Consider the following 18,545-nt stretch of genomic DNA (forward strand, 5'->3'; position numbering starts at 1 on the left):
TAGGGAAAGTATTTGGCTTGAAATGAAGTAGAAGAACTTGCCTAGGATTGAGAATAGAGGTGGGGAAGGGATTCCTGATATACTAACTGTTGCCTGGGGTCATTTTAGTCTTCTCCTGTCCTCTGACTTAACTCTTTACTGGTTTCTTTTTAGGTGCAGTATTGAATCCTATTTTGAGCTATCCTCCTTTTCCTGAAGAATGGCACTGTCTAAGAGGGAGCTGGATGAGCTGAAACCATGGATAGAGAAGACAGTGAAGAGGGTGCTGGGTTTCTCAGAGCCCACAGTGGTCACAGCAGCACTGAACTGTGTGGGGAAGGGCATGGACAAGAAGAAGGCAGCTGGTATGTACCTTTCTGAAACTTCTGGCTTAACGTGTAGGATGACCCCGAATACTGCTTTGAACTTCCCCCAAATTCTCTCTGTTGGGAGTGTCTAAAAAAAGGTCACATTTTCTCTTGCATTATAATGGAAATAGCCTAAATAGTTAATATTGCTTTTTCTCTTATTTTTTATACTATTTGTGACATATTTTGAATCTCAGACTGATTTCCTTTGAGCACTGCACTGAGTTACCTAAATTATATTTACTTAGGAAATATACTAAAGTCAGATGGGTATATTCAGATTCAGATCGACATCTAAACATATAGAAGTCTCTATAAAATACATGAAAAATGTTGAGGGAGGCAGATTTTGTTAAGGTAGTCTCCTCCAACTGCTGTTTGGGAAAAGTTAGAGTGGTTATTCATCTTAAACTTTGATGCTCAGCCTAAACAGGTTACTCTGGCTATGCTACTTCCTACGCCAAAAAATTATAACTATTTTTATCTTGTGGGGCAAGGTCATTCAGTGTAAGAGAATGTATGAGAATCCTACAAAGAACTTAAGAAAGCATTTCTCTCCCTCTTAGGGATAAAATTCCAGTGTTGGCATCTGTTGTATGCCTAGTATTGGACTAAGTACTTTTACCTTTTCAACCTTACCACCTCTTTTTTTCTTGCCAGACCACCTGAAACCTTTTCTTGATGATTCTACTCTCCGATTTGTGGACAAACTGTTTGAGGCTGTGGAGGAAGGCCGAAGCTCTAGGCATTCCAAGTCCAGCAGTGACAGGAGCAGAAAACGAGAGCTAAAGGTAGGTTACAGTTAACTATCTGACGAGCTTGGAGTGTTTTGAATGGTAACAAAGTTGCTGAGCTTACCTGGCTCACACTTTAATATCCACTGTTAGAATACCTAATATTTAAGAGAGGTACTTAGACATTGAAGTAGAGGGGGTGAACGTGTATTATCACCGTCTTATGGTGATGAACTACCTAAGTTCATGGGTTGAAACGTTCCAAGGAAACAGTAGGTAGCTTTGTCCTTTTTCATATACAGTTAGGAGTTTTGGTTCTCATGTTTCCCTAAGTCTCTCTCTTTTTCTTTTTTTTAAATAAATTGATTGCTCTAAGATTTTACACTTTGATTTACTTGAGGCCTAATAGATTGCTTCAGAATGTGACTTCACTGCTACCTGAGCCATAGACCTCATTGTTCGTCCTTTAGAGATATTACTCTGCAATGGACGTGTAGATGGGACACCTAACAGCAGTTGATTTTTTACTGTGTGTCTTGAGAGCCTACTGTTTTCCACATAGTATATTGCCAGTCCTCTGGCCCCATGAGTAGAATACTTAAAGGGACCATCATTACCTCCCTTACCTCCTTCTCTTTTTATCCTATAGTTGCTGATTGGTCATGGCCTCTTTCAGTATTAGCAGTGTCAAGTAGCTGATCTATCTCTTTTCTCTATCTCTTAAAAAAAAAATCTTTTCTGTGACTCCCATCAAAAACCTTCCAAAGTGGTTTTGATATCCTGGCTATCCTTTTGTTTTTCCTGAGGCACAAGAGTGAATAAGCAGTGTCTGCTTGGTCCCTGGCCAGGCTGTGGAACCAAGAGTAATAGAGATTTGTGTGCTTTTTGTGTTTAGGGTTTTGTAGGGTTATCAGAGGAATGAAAGATAGTCCTTGCCTTAAAGGAATTTGCAGTTTAAGGGTTGGGGGATGGGAGGGCACAACAAAATACAGTCACAAATTATAAAATCTGAGTAGCAGTTTCATGTAAATTTTAGGGTTGACTATAGAGTTTCAGACTTTCGTTGAATTTTGTTACATTTAAGGGGGAATGCTTGATCCATAGTATACACAGATCTGTAGAGTGAAGATTATGTTTTGATAGGGCGTGCTACTGTTTAAGTGCTGAGGGCCTGCTGTGAATAAAGTGACTACATTGGGTGGGATTAATAAAAATGGTTTCTTGAAGGAGGTATCTAGATAGCCTTGGGATTCGGGTCCCATTTTGGTCCATTCAGTCCCCACCCCACACAATATATTATGGGAGAGTCCTTTTTCTTGAACTGTAGGAGTTCCAGGAAGCGCTCGCCCCTGGCCGAGGATATGTCCTTGCAAAACACGAGCCCTCCTAGTGAAGAGGGGATGTCACCCAAAGCCTACCACCGGTGTGTACATTTGCTTTTTCCCATTGTCCCTTCCAGTTGGCCACTCTTGGTCCTGTTAAGTTCACCTTGCAAATTAGTCAACATATTTGAGTTCCCATTGTTTGATGAGAACAAAGTGTTATTGGGGAATACTGAAAAAGAGAGAAAGCCCCTGTCCTGGAAGAGCTTAGACACTAGTTGGGAGAAAGTACGTACTAACATTGAAAGACTTAACACTTGGCAAACAGAATATCAGCAGTGTAATTTTACTTAGTATGAACCAAGCTCTTAAGCGCTGAAAGGATGTGAAACAACAGTTTGATCAGAGTGGGATGAGATTATTAATGAGAAAAACTTCCTGGAGGAGGTGAGTTTTAGGCAGGATTTGGACTGGGGGAAAAGTTGAGGGAGATCATTACAAATGTGGGCAGTAAGATTTGCAAAGACCTTGGGATGGGAACATTTATAAGCACATGGGATGAAATTTGTTTGACTGGAGTAGGAGAATAATGAAGTTGAGATGGGTGAGATGGTCCATTTGGTGGAGGGTCTAGAAGACTCTGGGAAAAGCCACAAAATGCTGATAAGGACTAGGATTATTCTTCCCTTCTCCCATGGGCAGGGATACAAGTCTTCTTTCATCTTGGGTTCCCTTAGGAAGTGTTTGGTGATGACTCTGAGATCTCCAAGGAATCATCAGGAGTAAAAAAGCGACGGATACCCCGTTTTGAGGAGGTGGAAGAGGAGCCAGAAGTAATCCCTGGGCCTCCCTCAGAGAGTCCTGGCATGCTGACTAAGCTCCAGGTTAGTAATTAAGAACTGGAAGCGGTGGTTTTGAGAGCTGAAGAAGTAAGAGATGGATGGGTCCAGATTTATCGTGGCCTTAATTTGAATTAATTGTTAGCATTGGAAAAATTTTATGTCCTGCTTTATGTTTCATCATTTCTTGGTTTAACCAGAAGTATTCCAGTTGAAGGCTATTGAAATAGCATTTACTGAGCACCTATTATGTGGCAAGGAAGGTGTGTTACATACATCATTTGCCCAAATATCTACTTCACTGTGTCAGTAAGAAAATTATTGAAATGATTAGAACTCAACATGATGGCAGAGAAGAATTTCCAAATACTATAACACAGCAAAGATATAATCCACTTAAATAATTTTGAGTTCACTTTGTATGTTTTTAATAGGAATTATCTGTGTATTTAAAATGGGCACTGTTAAAAAATTTTGGGGCTTCCCTGGTGGCGCAGTGGTTGAGAGTCCACCTGCCGATGCAGGGGACACGGGTTCGTGCCCCGGTCCGGGAAGATCCCACGTGCCGCAGAGCGGCTGGGCCCGTGAGCCATGGCCGCTGAGCCTGCGCGTCCGGAGCCTGTGCTCCGCAAAGGGAGAGGCCACAACAGTGAGAGGCCCGTGTACCGCAAAAAAAACAAAAACAAAAACAAAAAATTTTGATACCACATAAGTAGTAAATATTTCTTGTACCACTTAAAATTTGTTACAGGAGAAATAGAATATATACATATATATGGGTGGGTGGGTGGATGGATGGATTTGCATATTATGTATGATATTTCTGAAAGGAAAGAAACTGATGATGTTTTTTTATAGAAAATGGGGTGGAAGAATTCACAGTATACCCTTTTGTACTTTTTTGCATTTTAAACTATGTAAATATACCACCTATTCAAAAAAATGTTTAAAATAATTTTTTTAAAATATTTTGAAGCGCCTTGACACAGGACTCTTCTGGAAAATTCAAGAAGAGTTATTTGATCATATCCTCAAAGCTTATTATTCTGAACTTCTTTAGGGCAGAGGAAAGTACTTACAGAGATTAGGAAGTAAGTCTTTACATTGTTGGCTCCCATTACCCAAACTAGGAACTCAGGGACAAATAGGTGATTTTTTTTTTAAGTGTAATAATGTTTATGGGTTCTGTCAGTTTTACATGCATTTTCTAAATGTTCACAGTTGCCCTGTAAGGTAGGTACCATTTTTACCCCTTTTAGACACTTGGAGGTTTAGAAATTAAATATGGGTTCAAGGTCACACAAGCATTAAATGGCAGAGTTAAGATTCAAACTCAGGTTTCCCTGACTCCAAAGTCTTAATTAGCAAGCTATGTTACTATCAATACTTAACATGCCAATCCTGCCTTGGGAAGATAGGTTGAAAAATTCCAGTGCTCAGCTCTGTACGCTTATCTTTATTACATTTTCTAGCCTATGGTACAAGCAGAATATGATGGGGTCATTCAAAAATTTTTTGTTCTCTAAATCTGAAAGCCCTTTGAGTTTAGGAACCTGTATGAGAGAAATAAAAAAGAGATGTTAACAGTTTTTCAACTTTTTCCCCCACTGAGAGCAGATCAAACAGATGATGGAGGCAGCAACACGGCAAATCGAGGAAAGGAAAAAACAACTAAGTTTCATTAGCCCCCCTACGCCTCAGGTACTGTAACCGGATTTCTCTGAAAATAAGAATCTTTAGCACTGAATTTCTTGCCACCCACTCAAATGAGAGTCCAGAAGATGACTGCATGTTCCACCCCGAATTTACCACAGTCTACCACTCTGTGGTTGGTGGGGGGGGGTCGGGGGAGATCTGCCTGCCTGTCTAATTTTTCTGATTCTGATTTCTTTTTCTCTCTCTCACAGCCAAAGACTCCTTCTTCCTCCCAACCAGAGCGACTTCCAATTGGCAACACTATTCAGCCCTCCCAGGCTGCCACTTTCATGAATGATGCCATTGAGAAGGCAAGGAAAGCAGCTGAACTACAAGCCCGCATCCAAGCCCAGCTGGCACTGAAGCCAGGGCTCATCGGCAATGCTAACATGGTGGGCCTGGCCAATCTCCATGCTATGGGCATTGCTCCCCCGTGAGTATCTGTTTCATGGAACTCGTTTCTGAAGCTTGAGAAGCAATAAATACATTTGAATGTTATTGATCCTCTTCTTGCAAGGAACTTAAATAATTTCTTAGACAGTTTCATATTTCTTACATATACTCAATAAATACCAATTGAATTTATTCTCTTGGTTACCTTGTTGCAGAGTTTACTTATCTTCTTTTTACAATTGGTAGAACTGAAGTTAAGATTATTCCTCTAATATTGGAGCTAGGAATAGAGCCAGGTTTCCTGGATCCCAGGTCAGAACTATATCCATTAAACCACATTGAGTGAGACCAGATCTGAGAGTTCTCTACAACTGGGTAAAGGTGATAGACTTCATTTTTAACACCTTAATTGGTTTGCCATCCCCTGTCTGACTCAAGAATTAAGGAGTAAAGGAAGATATGATTCCAACTTCTTACCATTGTAATTTACAAGTTCATTTCATCTGATTGTACTCTATACTCAACTATCCAGTTTGATAGTTTTGGTCAAGATGTTATTATTATTCACTGATGGGTTTATGTTCCTTAGAATTTTGTAACCTAGTTGTCTTTGTTGGGTTTTCATTTTTCCTTTTTTTTTTTTTTTTAAATTTTATTTATTTTGGGCTGTGTTGGGTCTTCATTGCTGTGCGGGGGCTACTCTTCATTGCGCTGTGCGGGCTTCTCATTGTGGTGGCTATTCTTGTCGAGCATAGGCACGCGGGCTCAGCAGTTGGGCCTCACAAACTCTAGAGCACAGGCTCAGTAGTCATGGCACACGGGCTTAGTTGCTCCGCAGCATGTGGGCTCTTCCTGGACCAGGGATTGAACCCATGTCCCCTGCATTGGCAGGCGGATCCTTGATCACTGTGCCACCAGGGAAGCCCTGTTTTTTATTTTCTGCTTGGTTTTTTTTTTTGCTTGACTTACTGTTCCAAATGGGATTTATTCCTTTGTGGGCTATTTTTCAGGAAGGTGGAGTTAAAAGATCAAACTAAACCTACACCACTGATTCTTGATGAACAAGGTCGAACCGTAGATGCAACCGGCAAGGAAATTGAGCTGACACACCGTATGCCTACTCTGAAGGCCAATATTCGGGCTGTGAAGAGGGAACAATTTAAGCAACAGCTAAAAGAAAAGCCATCAGAAGACATGGAGTCTAATACCTTTTTTGACCCCCGAGTCTCAATTGCCCCTTCCCAGCGCCAGAGACGCACTTTCAAATTCCACGACAAGGGCAAATTTGAAAAGATTGCCCAGCGATTACGCACAAAGGTATCTGGCTTAGAATATAATCTAGAATTTTGAAGAAGTTAGGAAGGTGACAAAGGAAATTGAATATAATCCTGAAATAACCGTCAACTCAGTTCTCTATGTTTTTGGCAATTAGATAAACAAGTAGTAAAGCAATGAGTAATTTTTAAAATACTATATTTTTTCCTGGAATACTTGATTTTTAGCTGATTTGTCTTCTCAGTTACTTACATTCTACTTAGGTAGAAATAAAATTGAATTTGAAAATTCTCCACATACAACGGTCAGTGGAGGGAAACCGTTGAGAACCCTCAGGGCAACTAATGAAAGCTAGCCTGGTGTTAAAATTTACTGCAGACAGTCCACACACTTGGATAGTTTGATTGACTGTATATTTGATGACTTTTACCTTCTTGTTTTCATCCTCTCAGAATGAGGTTTTTCATAAAATTCCATTTCTGCATATTTGCTGCAGGCAGGCACTGTGGGGTAAAGGGCTAGTGATGAGAGTGAAATGTATGTAAATCAACCAAGTAAAGGATAAAGTAAAGCAGAACAGCTCCTTTTTCTAAGCTTTCAGAAAGTATGAATTTGTTGCATTAGAGGTAGAGTTCAACAAGGGAGTGTTTTAAAGTTTGGGATTCTACTACTTCCCTGTTTTCTTTGACTTCAGTTTATCTTCTTGTCTTGTCTTTAGGCTCAGCTGGAGAAGCTGCAGGCAGAGATCTCACAGGCAGCTCGAAAAACAGGCATTCATACTTCAACTAGGCTGGCTCTCATTGCTCCTAAGAAGGAGTTGAAGGAAGGTGATATCCCTGAAATTGAGTGGTGGGACTCTTATATCATCCCCAATGGCTTTGACCTGTGAGTTTGTTGGTTAATACCTTTTAATAAGGCTAGAGTTTTAATGGGAAAGATGGTACTTGTGCATTAAGTAAAAAATTTAAATCCAGGGAAGATAGATAACCATATACAAGCTCATATATTTGTAAAGAATATGTTGTATGGGTTGTTTTAGTTTTTTCGGTTAATGTAGGAGGATTGGGCACATATAGTCTAAATAATCTATACAAATAATCTGTAAAATTTCTGCTTGCTTTGTTATACATTGTTATTTGTTTTTACCATATTTGTTTTCTTAATTACCTTCTTTTGCTACTTATAATAGGTGTTTACATTTCTTAAAGATCCAGTCCTAGAATAGAGCAAGGATTCTTAGTTGATGGGGGAGAGAATGATAAATAAAGCGTATAAGAAACATTTGGTGAGCTTCAGTCATATCTGCTCCATTATTCTGATACATGGCTTTAGGAGACTGTCTCAGCCTTTCCTTATGCTTCCTTTGTCAGCCTCTGTCCCAGCGAATTATTGTTACTAATGAGAGAATATGGTGTCCATCAGGGGTGTTAGGGTAGAAAAAAAAGGTTGACAATGACTGTAGAGAGTGCATCCAACCTTAGTGGGACCATTTTCTCATCTTGAAAATTATAAGTAATATATTACATATTATAGACATGCAACTACTGTAAAAAGTTCTAGAATGCATTATGGGGGGTGGATTTTTTCATTGTGTTTCTGAGATTCCCTCTCTCTTGGAATCATCTCTACCCACATATCCTGTTTTCCCTTCTTCCTCCAATTTTAGTACAGAGGAAAATCCCAAGAGAGAAGATTATTTTGGAATCACAAATCTTGTTGAACATCCAGCCCAGCTCAACCCTCCAGGTAATGTAGAGATTACTCAATCAAAGCTCTAGAGAAGTATTAGCCAATAGAAATTTATGTGATAATGTTCTCTGTCTGGGCTGTCTATACTATAGCTGCTGTGCACACATGACTATTGAGAACTTGAAAACCAAGTTGCATTAATACAGCTGAGGGACTGAATTTTTAATTTTATTCAATTTTAATTTTAATTCAAATAGTACATGTAGCTAGTGGCTACAGTATTGGACAGTGCAGCTGTAGAGCATTGAGGTCTAATCTATAGACCTCACTGATGTATATTACAAATTGGGCTTTTGCCATAGTGTTGACGCCCAACTCTAGTCTAGTACACCACCACTAAACTCCTGGCCTTCTTCAATCTTCTTTTTCTTCAGCCTTTCTCTTTATCATTTTTGTAGTGAAAGTCTGTTGGCTCAGTCAGAAGAGATGGGTTTTAGTTGTGGCTATGAACTAGCTGAATCCCTTGGGTAAATTACTTATAATACAGAATTTCCTCATATGTAGAGATAATACTGATATTCCCTCTTAAGCAATCACAGAAGATTTTAACATTTTCATCAAATTTGAGATGAATAGAGGAGGTTAGTTTTTACTCAGTAAATTTACTCAGTAAATTTGCTTGCCAGTATCTCTAATAAGTTCAGAAAAATAGATTGAGACCCTGTGATAATAAAAGGATAATAATCATTGAATTATACTTAATCAGAATGTACTTAGCTGTCATCAGCGTGAATCATTAGAAGAAAGTGGGGGATTTTGTTTGTTTTAACAAATTGAGTAAATCTGCTTTGGGAGCTCAGAAGACTTTTTCCCAATCCCTATGACTCTTAAATTATAAATTTCTTAATGTTGGCCAGTGGTTCTCAAATTGTATTCCATAGGCACGTTGAGGTTCAATAAGTAGGATCCAAATGGGATTCTGGATACCCCCCACCAACGCCAAATCCTCACACAGAGCAGCCGGAGCAGCTCTAATTTTGTTTTCTATATTTGCCACATTTCAGTTTATAAAGGGGTTCAACTGTTTAAAGAAAAACAGGTTAGAACATTACTCATGAAAGATAAGAATGCTTTTTAGGGGCTTCCCTGGTGGGGCAGTGGTTAAGAATCCGCCTGCCAATGCAGGGGACATGGGTTCGAGCCCTTGTCCGGGAAGATCCCACATGCCGCAGAGCAACTAAGCCCGTGCACCACAACTACTGAGCCTGCGCCCTAGAGCCTGCGAGCCACAACTACTGAAGCCCATGTGCCTAGAGCCCGTGCTCCGCAACAAGAGAAGCCACCGCAATGAGAAGCCCTCACACTGCAACAAAGAGTAGCCCCCACTCACCGCAACTAAAGAAAGCCTGCGAGCAGCAATGAAGACCCAAGGCAGCCAAAAATAAATTAAAAAAAAATAAAAAGAATGCTTTTTAAAGACATAACCATAATACCATTATCATGACCTAAAATTAACTAAAAGCAAACTAGAGGTCCTTTCTTTTTTTTTTTTTAATCTTAATTGGAGTATAGTCGATTTACAATGTTGTGTTAGTTTCAGGCGTACAGCAAAGTTAATCAGCTACACATATACAGATATCCACTATTGTTTAGATTCTTTTCCCATATAGGCCATTACAGAGTATTGAGTAGAGTTCCCTGTGCTATACAGTAGGTTCATATTAGTAGTGTGTATATGTCAATCCCAGTCTTCCAATTTATCCCTTCCTGCTTACCCCCTGGTAACGATAAGTCTGTTTTCTACATCTGTAACTCTGTTTCTGTTTTGTAGATAAGTTCATTTATACCCTTTTTTCAGATTCCACATATAAGTGATATCATATATTTGTCTTTCTCTGTCTGACTTATTTCACTCATTATGACAATCTCTAGGTCAATCCATGTTGCTGTAAAGTTCCTTTTAATGTGATTGATATTCACCTGTATCCCTCTAATATGCTTATTGCTTTGGTACATTCATTTCTCTGCCTGACAGTCGACAATGACACACCAGTTACTCTGGGGGTATATCTGACCAAGAAGGAACAGAAGAAACTTCGAAGGCAAACAAGGAGGGAAGCACAGAAGGAGCTACAAGAGAAAGTCAGGCTAGGCCTGATGCCTCCTCCAGAACCCAAAGGTATGTATCTTAGAGGCAGGGAAGAAAGGGTGACAAGTTTATCTCTGTCACTCTAGAGGAACTTTAGCATCTCTCTATATTTGGGTGCTTTTTGTTTCTCAGAATCATTCATTGGTTCTTCCTTTCCTAAATTTTCTATTGTCTTTGCTTATTAAGACAGGTCAACATAGTCATTGTAGATGTCATTTAAGGCTTTTTTTTAAAAACTAATATTGACCATAAAACATTCCTATACTCCTGGAAGAATAATAGGCTTGAAATTCATGAAGATAGTAGTTGGAGTATTTGCATAGAGTTGTTATGTACATAATTCTTAAATGTTTGAAAAATGAAAATGCAGTTTAAAAAACCTCACTCCTGTAGTTTCCATTATCAGTTAGTAATATTTCGAGTGAGCACTGTTATGTATAGGATCTTTCACTAAATGCTATGATGAGAGTGAAAAATGCCAAAGGGCTTCCCTGGTGGCGCAGTGGTTGAGAGTCCGCCTGCCAATGCAGGGGACATGGGTTCGTGCCCTGGTCCAGGAAGATCCCACATGCTGCGGAGCGGCTAGGCCTGTGAGCCATGGCCGCTGGGCCTGCGCGTCCGGAGCCTGTGCTCCGCGACGGGAGAGGCCACAACAGTGAGAGGCCCGAGTACCGCAAAAAAAAAAAAAAAAGAAAAAAAGAAAGCCAAAGAAATTAAGTTCCTTGTCTTTCGTAAATTTTCAAACAATGTGAATAAATGCATACCAATTATTTAGATTAATTATGTGACCTCCCTCAAATGCTGAATTAATTGGATGGGCTTTCAAGGTAAGAGTATTTGGAGGAAGTGAGTTTTGAGCAGAGATTTGAAATAGGTGAATGATGTGAATTAGTAGAGAAGAGATTGACAGGTTATCCCAGCTGGAGTAATGACTTAGGAGATTGATTTCTGTTATCTCTTCACTGCAGTAAGAATTTCAAATTTGATGCGAGTATTAGGAACAGAAGCTGTTCAAGACCCCACGAAGGTAGAAGCCCATGTCAGAGCTCAGATGGCAAAAAGACAGAAGTAAGTGCCATGGGATTGGGTGGAAACCCAGGGCAAGTACCTTTCCCAGACTCTTCTGGGGGATCCATATTTGGAGGGAGGGGAGAGTTCTCCGTTGCTCTCTCTTCCCCTCAGCCCTGCCTCTGATCTTCAATGCCTTTCTCACTTGTGGATGTCCTTCCTGTCACGACAGAGCGCATGAAGAGGCCAACGCTCTTTCCCTCTGCCCTGCCTCTGATCTTCAATGCCTTTCTCACTTGTGGATGTCCTTCCTGTCACGACAGAGCGCATGAAGAGGCCAACGCTGCCCGAAAACTTACAGCAGAACAGAGAAAGGTCAAGAAAATTAAAAAGCTTAAAGAAGACATTTCACAGGGGGTACACATATCTGTTTATAGGTAGGTGTCCAAACTGGGCCAGCCTTTTCCTTTAGAAATACCAAAATATTTTCCAGGTGATTGAGGCAGAATCACTGGTGTAAAGCATACCTAATAGCAGCTCTAGTCTCTTCTAACGACCCTAGTGTAAATCAAGAGCTAGTAGATCTTTTTCATTGGTGAGGGTTAAAAACTTAGTCTTCTATCTCTGAGGTCTTAGTGAACTAATACTAGTTCTGAAGAATGAATGAACGAATATGCTTATTCAGGCCAAGATGTGAACTAGGGATCATTCATACTTTATGAAGCATAAAATATTATTTTTTTAGGAAGCATTAAAAGTTTTTTTCCTCAGTTAACTATATCCTTATCCTAATGTATTGCAGTAATCCTTTTATTCCCGCTCCAAAGTGGACTTTATTTATTTATTTATTTTTGATTTATTTATTTGTTTTTATTTTTGGCTGCATTGGGTCTTCGTCGCTGCGCGGGCTTTCTCTGGTTGCGGCGAGTGGGGCTACTCTTCATTGCAGTGCGCAGGCTTCTTGTTGTGGCTTCTCTTGTTGTGGAGCACAGGCTCTAGGCACTCAGGTTCAGTAATTGTGGCGCACGGGCTTAGTTGCTTCGTGGCATATGGGATCTTCCCAGACCAGGGCTCGAACCTGTGTCCCCTATTGGCAGGTGGATTCTTAACCACTGCACCACTAAGGAAGCCCTGGACTTTCCATGTTGTAAATATTTTCTACCTTCTGTGTTGATTTAATGTTTTCATTTTATTCTTTTATGTCAAGTACATGTGTATCTTCTGTTTAGACGTGCTCCTGTTTAGTTCTTTATTATAAAAATGGCACATTATTATAAAAGTAGTGAATGCTTACTAAGATAAAAAACATTTTAACAATACAGAAGGACATTTACTGAAAAAGTCCCCTTCCTATTCTCTGATCCCTTAGGACCACTCACTGTGGGTAATTGCCACTGACAGTTTTTCGCATATTCTTCAAGAAATTTTTCAGGCATAGCATTGTGACTACTTTATATTATAAGCATCTAGAGGGCAAAGAATTTGTTGGTCTTTATACTGTTAAGAACTAGCATATAAATATTTTTGGATGATGGTAAATATCTCTCTTTCATTCTTAGACTAAATTTTGATCATCTGCTATTTGTTGTAAAGTGTACAGTGCTAGACTTTGAAGAAGTTTAAGACAGTAGAAATACTTCTGGATTCATCAATTCTACCTTTAAGCATTAGTATATTTGCTTATTCCAAATGCCTTTGTTTTTAGAGAGAAAACTATTTTGGATCCATTTTTATTTGCCATTCCATTCAGGCAGCTGCTGATGCTAAAATGAAAGCCATAACTAAACTTTCCCTTCTCCAGAGTTCGAAATTTGAGCAACCCAGCCAAGAAGTTCAAGATTGAGGCCAATGCTGGGCAGCTGTACCTGACAGGGGTGGTGGTACTGCACAAGGATGTCAACGTGGTAGTAGTGGAAGGGGGTGAGTCTGAAAAAATTGAGGCAACTGTAGGCCTTGAAGTGATTAACATGGTGGGAAGAAAGGAGAAAAAGATAGTATTTTAGAGCCATACCTGGGTTTAATATCTTGGGCCTCTGTTTCTGTGTTTATTGGAGTAGAAGGACCTAAGATGTGGTTCCTGGGATTGCTTCAGCTACCACATTAATGACTGAGCGCTGAATGCACACTAACGTTCTTTCTACCCCATTGTCTTCCACAACTCTGGCAAAATTCTCCTTCTCTGTTTCTAGGCCCCAAGGCCCAGAAGAAATTTAAGCGTCTTATGCTGCATCGGATAAAGTGGGATGAACAGACATCTAACACAAAGGGAGATGGTGAATGGGGGTTAGAGGGGATTAAGTGGGAGGTGGGATGGTACTCTGTCCATTCCTCTGTTCCCTCTCTCTGACACTCTTGGAAATACCAGATAATGTTTAAGAATTTTAGAAAGACCCATTTGGACTTTAAGCATGCTAGACATTCATACAGTATTTATTATATGATCATAGGCATGAGTATTAGTTATTCTCCTGCCTGTCCTTTAAGGCCTTTCTACCAGCTGGTTTCCCTGTTAGCCCAGACTCTGGATACTGGCTACATGAGTGTATTTAGTTTGTGAAATTTCAGCAAGCTGCGCATTCATATGTGCATTGTCTATATTATATAATTTTTTGACAAAGTTTTTGAAAGGATTGAGAGCAAAAAATATTTTTCAGATCAAAAAAAGCTCTTTGCTTCATTCAAGAAAATAAACTTTTATTCTTTTGCCCAAGTTTATCTTGTATATATATTTGACATCCTTCAGGCCATCTTCTTCTATCAATATTCATTCTTCCCTTCTTTGAAGACCTGGGTTAGCATTTAACATGTGCAGAGAACCTTACTTTTCTTAACTTTGGCCCTTCTATACTTTTCGTTCTTCCCTATTTTTGTACTTAAAGTACACTTTTTACTATAATTGACCTATATTTTATTTTGTTTTGCAATTGTTCCTAAGATATTTTCATTCATTATATCTGTCCTCCTTCATTAGACTAAAAACTCCTTGAGAATGGACTCTTATCATTTTGGCATCTGAAGTGCTTAGGACAAGTTTTTATTGTTCTTTTATTTATCTCCTTATTCCCAGTACCTGTCACAGCTCTTGACACGTAATTGGTCCTCAGTACATGTTTGTTGAATTAATTAATGTCCCTACCTGTTCGGAGATTTCAGTCTAATTGGGGGGAAATAAAGAGTAACAGAAGACATTTGATCCCAATACATGAGAAAAGGTGATGATATTTAAAAGAATTTGGGTAGGCTTGAGTACTGTTTGTTTAGAACCTAAATCTTGGTGTCTGATCTAAGTCTAGAGCAAGATTTAGCTATATTGTCTTTTCCAGATGATGAGGAGTCTGATGAGGAAGCTGTGAAGAAAACCAACAAATGTGTACTAGTCTGGGAGGTAGGTGATTAAACACTGAAGCAGGACTTTAGCTAATTCCTGATTGTTTATATTATGCAAATGGAGCAATATAATGGTAAAACTAAATAATGACTAATCTCTTAAGTAATTTGTATTTCTTTTTGGAATTCATTGTTAAGTATTTGGCAGCAAATCCTTCCTGATTATATTTTAGTTAAATTGATGGGTATATAGTTTATGCCATCTGGGGAAAAGTATGGAAACTGGTGGCAAGAATACAAATTCTCGATTTATTTATTTCAGAGTCATGGATATGAGACTTGGAAAGACGGAAATGAATTGTAGAATTTTTCTTTGGATATAGTGAAAGAAGTACTAGACTTAATATAAAGTTGGGAGTCTGGGCAGTATCACTAACTAGCTGTGTAACTGGGCAAGACACTTAATGTCAAAAACTGTTGCTTTGCCTATAAAATGTGGATATTATTTTCTCCCTATTGTCAGTTTTATTTTGAGGACCTAATTTGATTATTATGTAATGATGCTTTGCAAAATGTGACTAAATCTCTCTTAAAATGGAATTTTTTTATGGTTATACAATTCTTTCATCCCTCAAATTTTCTTAGTGAGCCACACTATTCTGAAGAATGAATGAATGAGTGAATATGCTTGTTCAGGCCAAGTTGTGAACTAAGGATCATTCACCCTTTGTGAAGTGTAAAATATCATCCTATTTCTCCAGGAAGCATTAAAAGTTTCTTTCCTCAGTAACTATATTCTTATCCTGATGTACTGCAGTAATCCTTTTATTCCCACTCCAAAATACATTTTATACATCGTAAATATTTTCTAGCTTTGTGTTGATTTAATGTTTTCATTTTATTCTTTTAGGTTGCATACGCGTGTGTATCTTCTATTTTTTAAATGTGCTCATATTTAGTAACTAGTTCTTTATTATAGAAGTAGTACTTTGGGGCTTCCCTGGCAGTCCAGCGGTAAGACTCCGCACTTCTCCTGCAGGGGGCGTGGGTTCGATCCCTGGTTGGGGAACTAAGATCCCACATGCCATCCGGCATGGCCGGAAAACAAAAAAAGTAGTACTTTACTACCAAAGTAGTGAATGCTCATTAAAATAAATTCTGACAACACAGAAGAGCACTTACTGAAATAGTCCCTTCCGATTCACTCATTTTTTAAGACCACTCTATAGGTAATTGCTACTGTTTTTCATGTATCCTTCTGTCTTACCCCAGATTCCTCCAATTTATGCATACTAAGTAGGTAATAATAACCATAATAACTGTTTCTCTGTCTCATAAGTCCCCATCTGCATATTTAATATCCCCCAGCCCCTTCACCTCTTTAAAATTCTGTTCCATTTATCTCTGAGAGTCCTCAGATATTATTTCTCAGGTTCAGAAATAAGCCAAGTTGTGCTTTAGCCTCCTTTTTGGAATCTGATCCCTGAAAGCCTCTTGAGGTAGCACTTTGTGACTGCCATTGCAGCTAGTCCCTTTGGTGAGAATGCGGTTCCACTAAGTACTGAATCTTTCTATTGTAGTTGTCTGCAGGTTATCCCCCTTGGCTCCCATTCCTCTCTCCCCCGAACCCCTGTATTGTTCTTGGTCACTGGGCCCCAAAACCTCCTGCTTATATACATGGTCTCACTAAGTCTTATGAAAAGAGTCCTTTTAGCCTCTAACTCCTTTCTCCTTAAATGCCCAAATCTGGAGGCCTGGTGGGAGGCAAGTTCATCCCATCTCACCCTCCCTAGTCCTTCCTGACTTACTCTTCCATCCAGGCACCAGAGCACAGAACTCCTCATCCTCCATTCAGTCAAAAAAAACAAACCCATATAAAGTCATGAAAACTCAGCAGATATCCAAGGGGGTGGAGGTTAGAATTGTTTGTTTTGTTCTGTTTGTTTAATATTTATTTAGGCTGCACCAGGTCTTAGTTGCGGCACTCGGGATCTTTTATTTGAGGCATGCGGGGTCTTTAGTTGTGGCATATGGGCTTCTTAGTTGCAGCATGCATGCGGGATCTAGTTCCCTGACCAGGGATTGAACGTGGGCCCCCTGCATTGGGAGCATGGAGTCTTACCCACGGGACCACCAGGGAAGTCCCTAGAATTGTTTTTACCATAAAATTATGTTCAGGTAGGCACATTGCTACACAGGTGTTACTAGGTTTTATAAAGGAATATTATATCTGATTTAAATTAGAAATTGCAGTGTTTTTATTAAAAATTTTGTCTCTTTCCCAGGGTACAGCCAAAGACCGGAGCTTTGGGGAGATGAAGTTCAAACAGTGCCCTACAGAGAACATGGCTCGGGAGCATTTCAAAAAGCATGGGGCTGAGCACTACTGGGACCTTGCGCTGAGTGAATCTGTGTTGGAGTCCACTGACTGAGACTACTGCAAGCCCTTGCCTCTTCCTTCTTGCTTTTGTCTCTTCAGTCCTCTCCCTTATTCTACTTCCAAACCCAGCCCTACTTGTGTGTGTGATCTCAGAACTGTGCCAGGCTGACATTGGGACAAAGGGAGAACACCTTGCTTCCTTCCCCAGACAGCCTGGTGCTGCCCTTTATTCCCCTTATGTGAATATGATTAAAGAGTTATTTTTAAAGTCGGTATGATATTTTTCACACGTTCAAAGGTATTGGAGTTTGGGTCTTCAGGTGATCTTTTCTCCAGACTTCTAGCAATTGCTGTGGAAAAAGAAAACTTTGTCATTGATATTTATGAATATATAAATGGATGAACGAATGGATGGATGATTGGATAATGGAAATTTCTGACCTCATCTTAGAGCAAGAATTATAAATACTGTTTTCCTGGAGCAGAGTGAAGAAGGAAAAGGTATTAAGTGGATAGGGGAGAGGGAATTTCCATCTCTTAACCTTCAGTGGATAGTCACGAGGTTGACAGATTACTTCTGGTCTTGCCTGAGTAGTCTTAACAGGAAATTAGTTCCTCATATGGGTGAATATATGAGAATGTGTGTTGTGGGTGAAATGGACACAGAAGGAGAGTCCAAAGAGGCTGTTATGGGTCAGTTTGTAAAAGGGAATAGGATTTGGGAATTTAGCCTATTTCTTCTCTTTACTAATTAAAGAAACCAATCCTTTTTCTAAAAGACAATGTGTAATTTCTTTTTCCCACCCGCCCCCAAGAATCTGACAAGATGCAGTTCTGTTTAAGCATTTAATGTTTCTGGTTTGATTTTAGGAGTATTTGGGTCAGAATAAGTATCCATAGAAGTCCAAAATTCTTACCATAAATATCCTTCCATTTCATGTTGCCTGTTGAGGATGTATTGAGAATGGATTGAACATAGGAGCCATTAGAGTTCCTCCCTGCTAATTGGAGTTTACTAGGAAGTAGTGTCAGAATGAATACTTGACCAGAAGTTAAAACATTCTATGTTATCAAATTAACCTCTTAAAAAAAAATGTGGGGACTTCCCTGGCGGTCCAATGATTAAGACTCCATGCTCCCAAGGCAGGGGTCACGGTTTGGGTCGTTGGCTGGGGAACTAAGATCCCACATGCTACATGGCATGGCCAAAAATAAATAAAATTTTTAAACATTAAAAAGTTACTGTTTCAGGCCCTATTTAGAGTTCCAATTTTAAGGCAGTATTAGAGTGCTAGGATAAAAAAGGTGGAAAGAGACAAGGGACTGCAAAAGGCCTTAAGGAAAAACTATACAACCTCTCTTTTTTAGAGCTAAGCAAACTATAACC

The 18,545-nt window shown here is 39.4% G+C and overlaps 1 protein-coding gene across 3 annotated transcripts in view; it reads left to right on the forward strand.

The window, feature by feature from the left end:
* Nucleotides 1-17,452, forward strand: part of PRPF3 (pre-mRNA processing factor 3) — a 19,623-nt gene extending 2,171 nt beyond the window's left edge. The window contains exons 2-16 of one of the 3 annotated variants that reach the window (XM_007463503.1): nucleotides 154-344; nucleotides 1,008-1,138; nucleotides 3,141-3,287; nucleotides 4,860-4,943; nucleotides 5,150-5,370; nucleotides 6,341-6,647; nucleotides 7,324-7,490; nucleotides 8,272-8,351; nucleotides 10,330-10,473; nucleotides 11,412-11,511; nucleotides 11,775-11,888; nucleotides 13,253-13,371; nucleotides 13,641-13,724; nucleotides 14,775-14,836; nucleotides 17,064-17,452. In XM_007463503.1, coding sequence (XP_007463565.1) covers nucleotides 200-344; nucleotides 1,008-1,138; nucleotides 3,141-3,287; nucleotides 4,860-4,943; nucleotides 5,150-5,370; nucleotides 6,341-6,647; nucleotides 7,324-7,490; nucleotides 8,272-8,351; nucleotides 10,330-10,473; nucleotides 11,412-11,511; nucleotides 11,775-11,888; nucleotides 13,253-13,371; nucleotides 13,641-13,724; nucleotides 14,775-14,836; nucleotides 17,064-17,210 — 2,052 coding nt within the window. In that variant the 5' untranslated portion in view covers nucleotides 154-199 and the 3' untranslated portion in view covers nucleotides 17,211-17,452. The remainder of the gene's footprint in view (nucleotides 1-153; nucleotides 345-1,007; nucleotides 1,139-3,140; nucleotides 3,288-4,859; nucleotides 4,944-5,149; nucleotides 5,371-6,340; nucleotides 6,648-7,323; nucleotides 7,491-8,271; nucleotides 8,352-10,329; nucleotides 10,474-11,411; nucleotides 11,512-11,774; nucleotides 11,889-13,252; nucleotides 13,372-13,640; nucleotides 13,725-14,774; nucleotides 14,837-17,063) is intronic. The other 2 variants (XM_007463504.1, XM_007463505.1) reach the window with 2 other exon arrangements.
* Nucleotides 17,453-18,545: the final 1,093 nt, after the last annotated feature.

Source organism: Lipotes vexillifer, unplaced genomic scaffold (assembly GCF_000442215.2).
Source record: "Lipotes vexillifer unplaced genomic scaffold, Lipotes_vexillifer_v1.1 scaffold1034, whole genome shotgun sequence".
Lineage (NCBI taxonomy): Eukaryota > Metazoa > Chordata > Mammalia > Artiodactyla > Lipotidae > Lipotes > Lipotes vexillifer.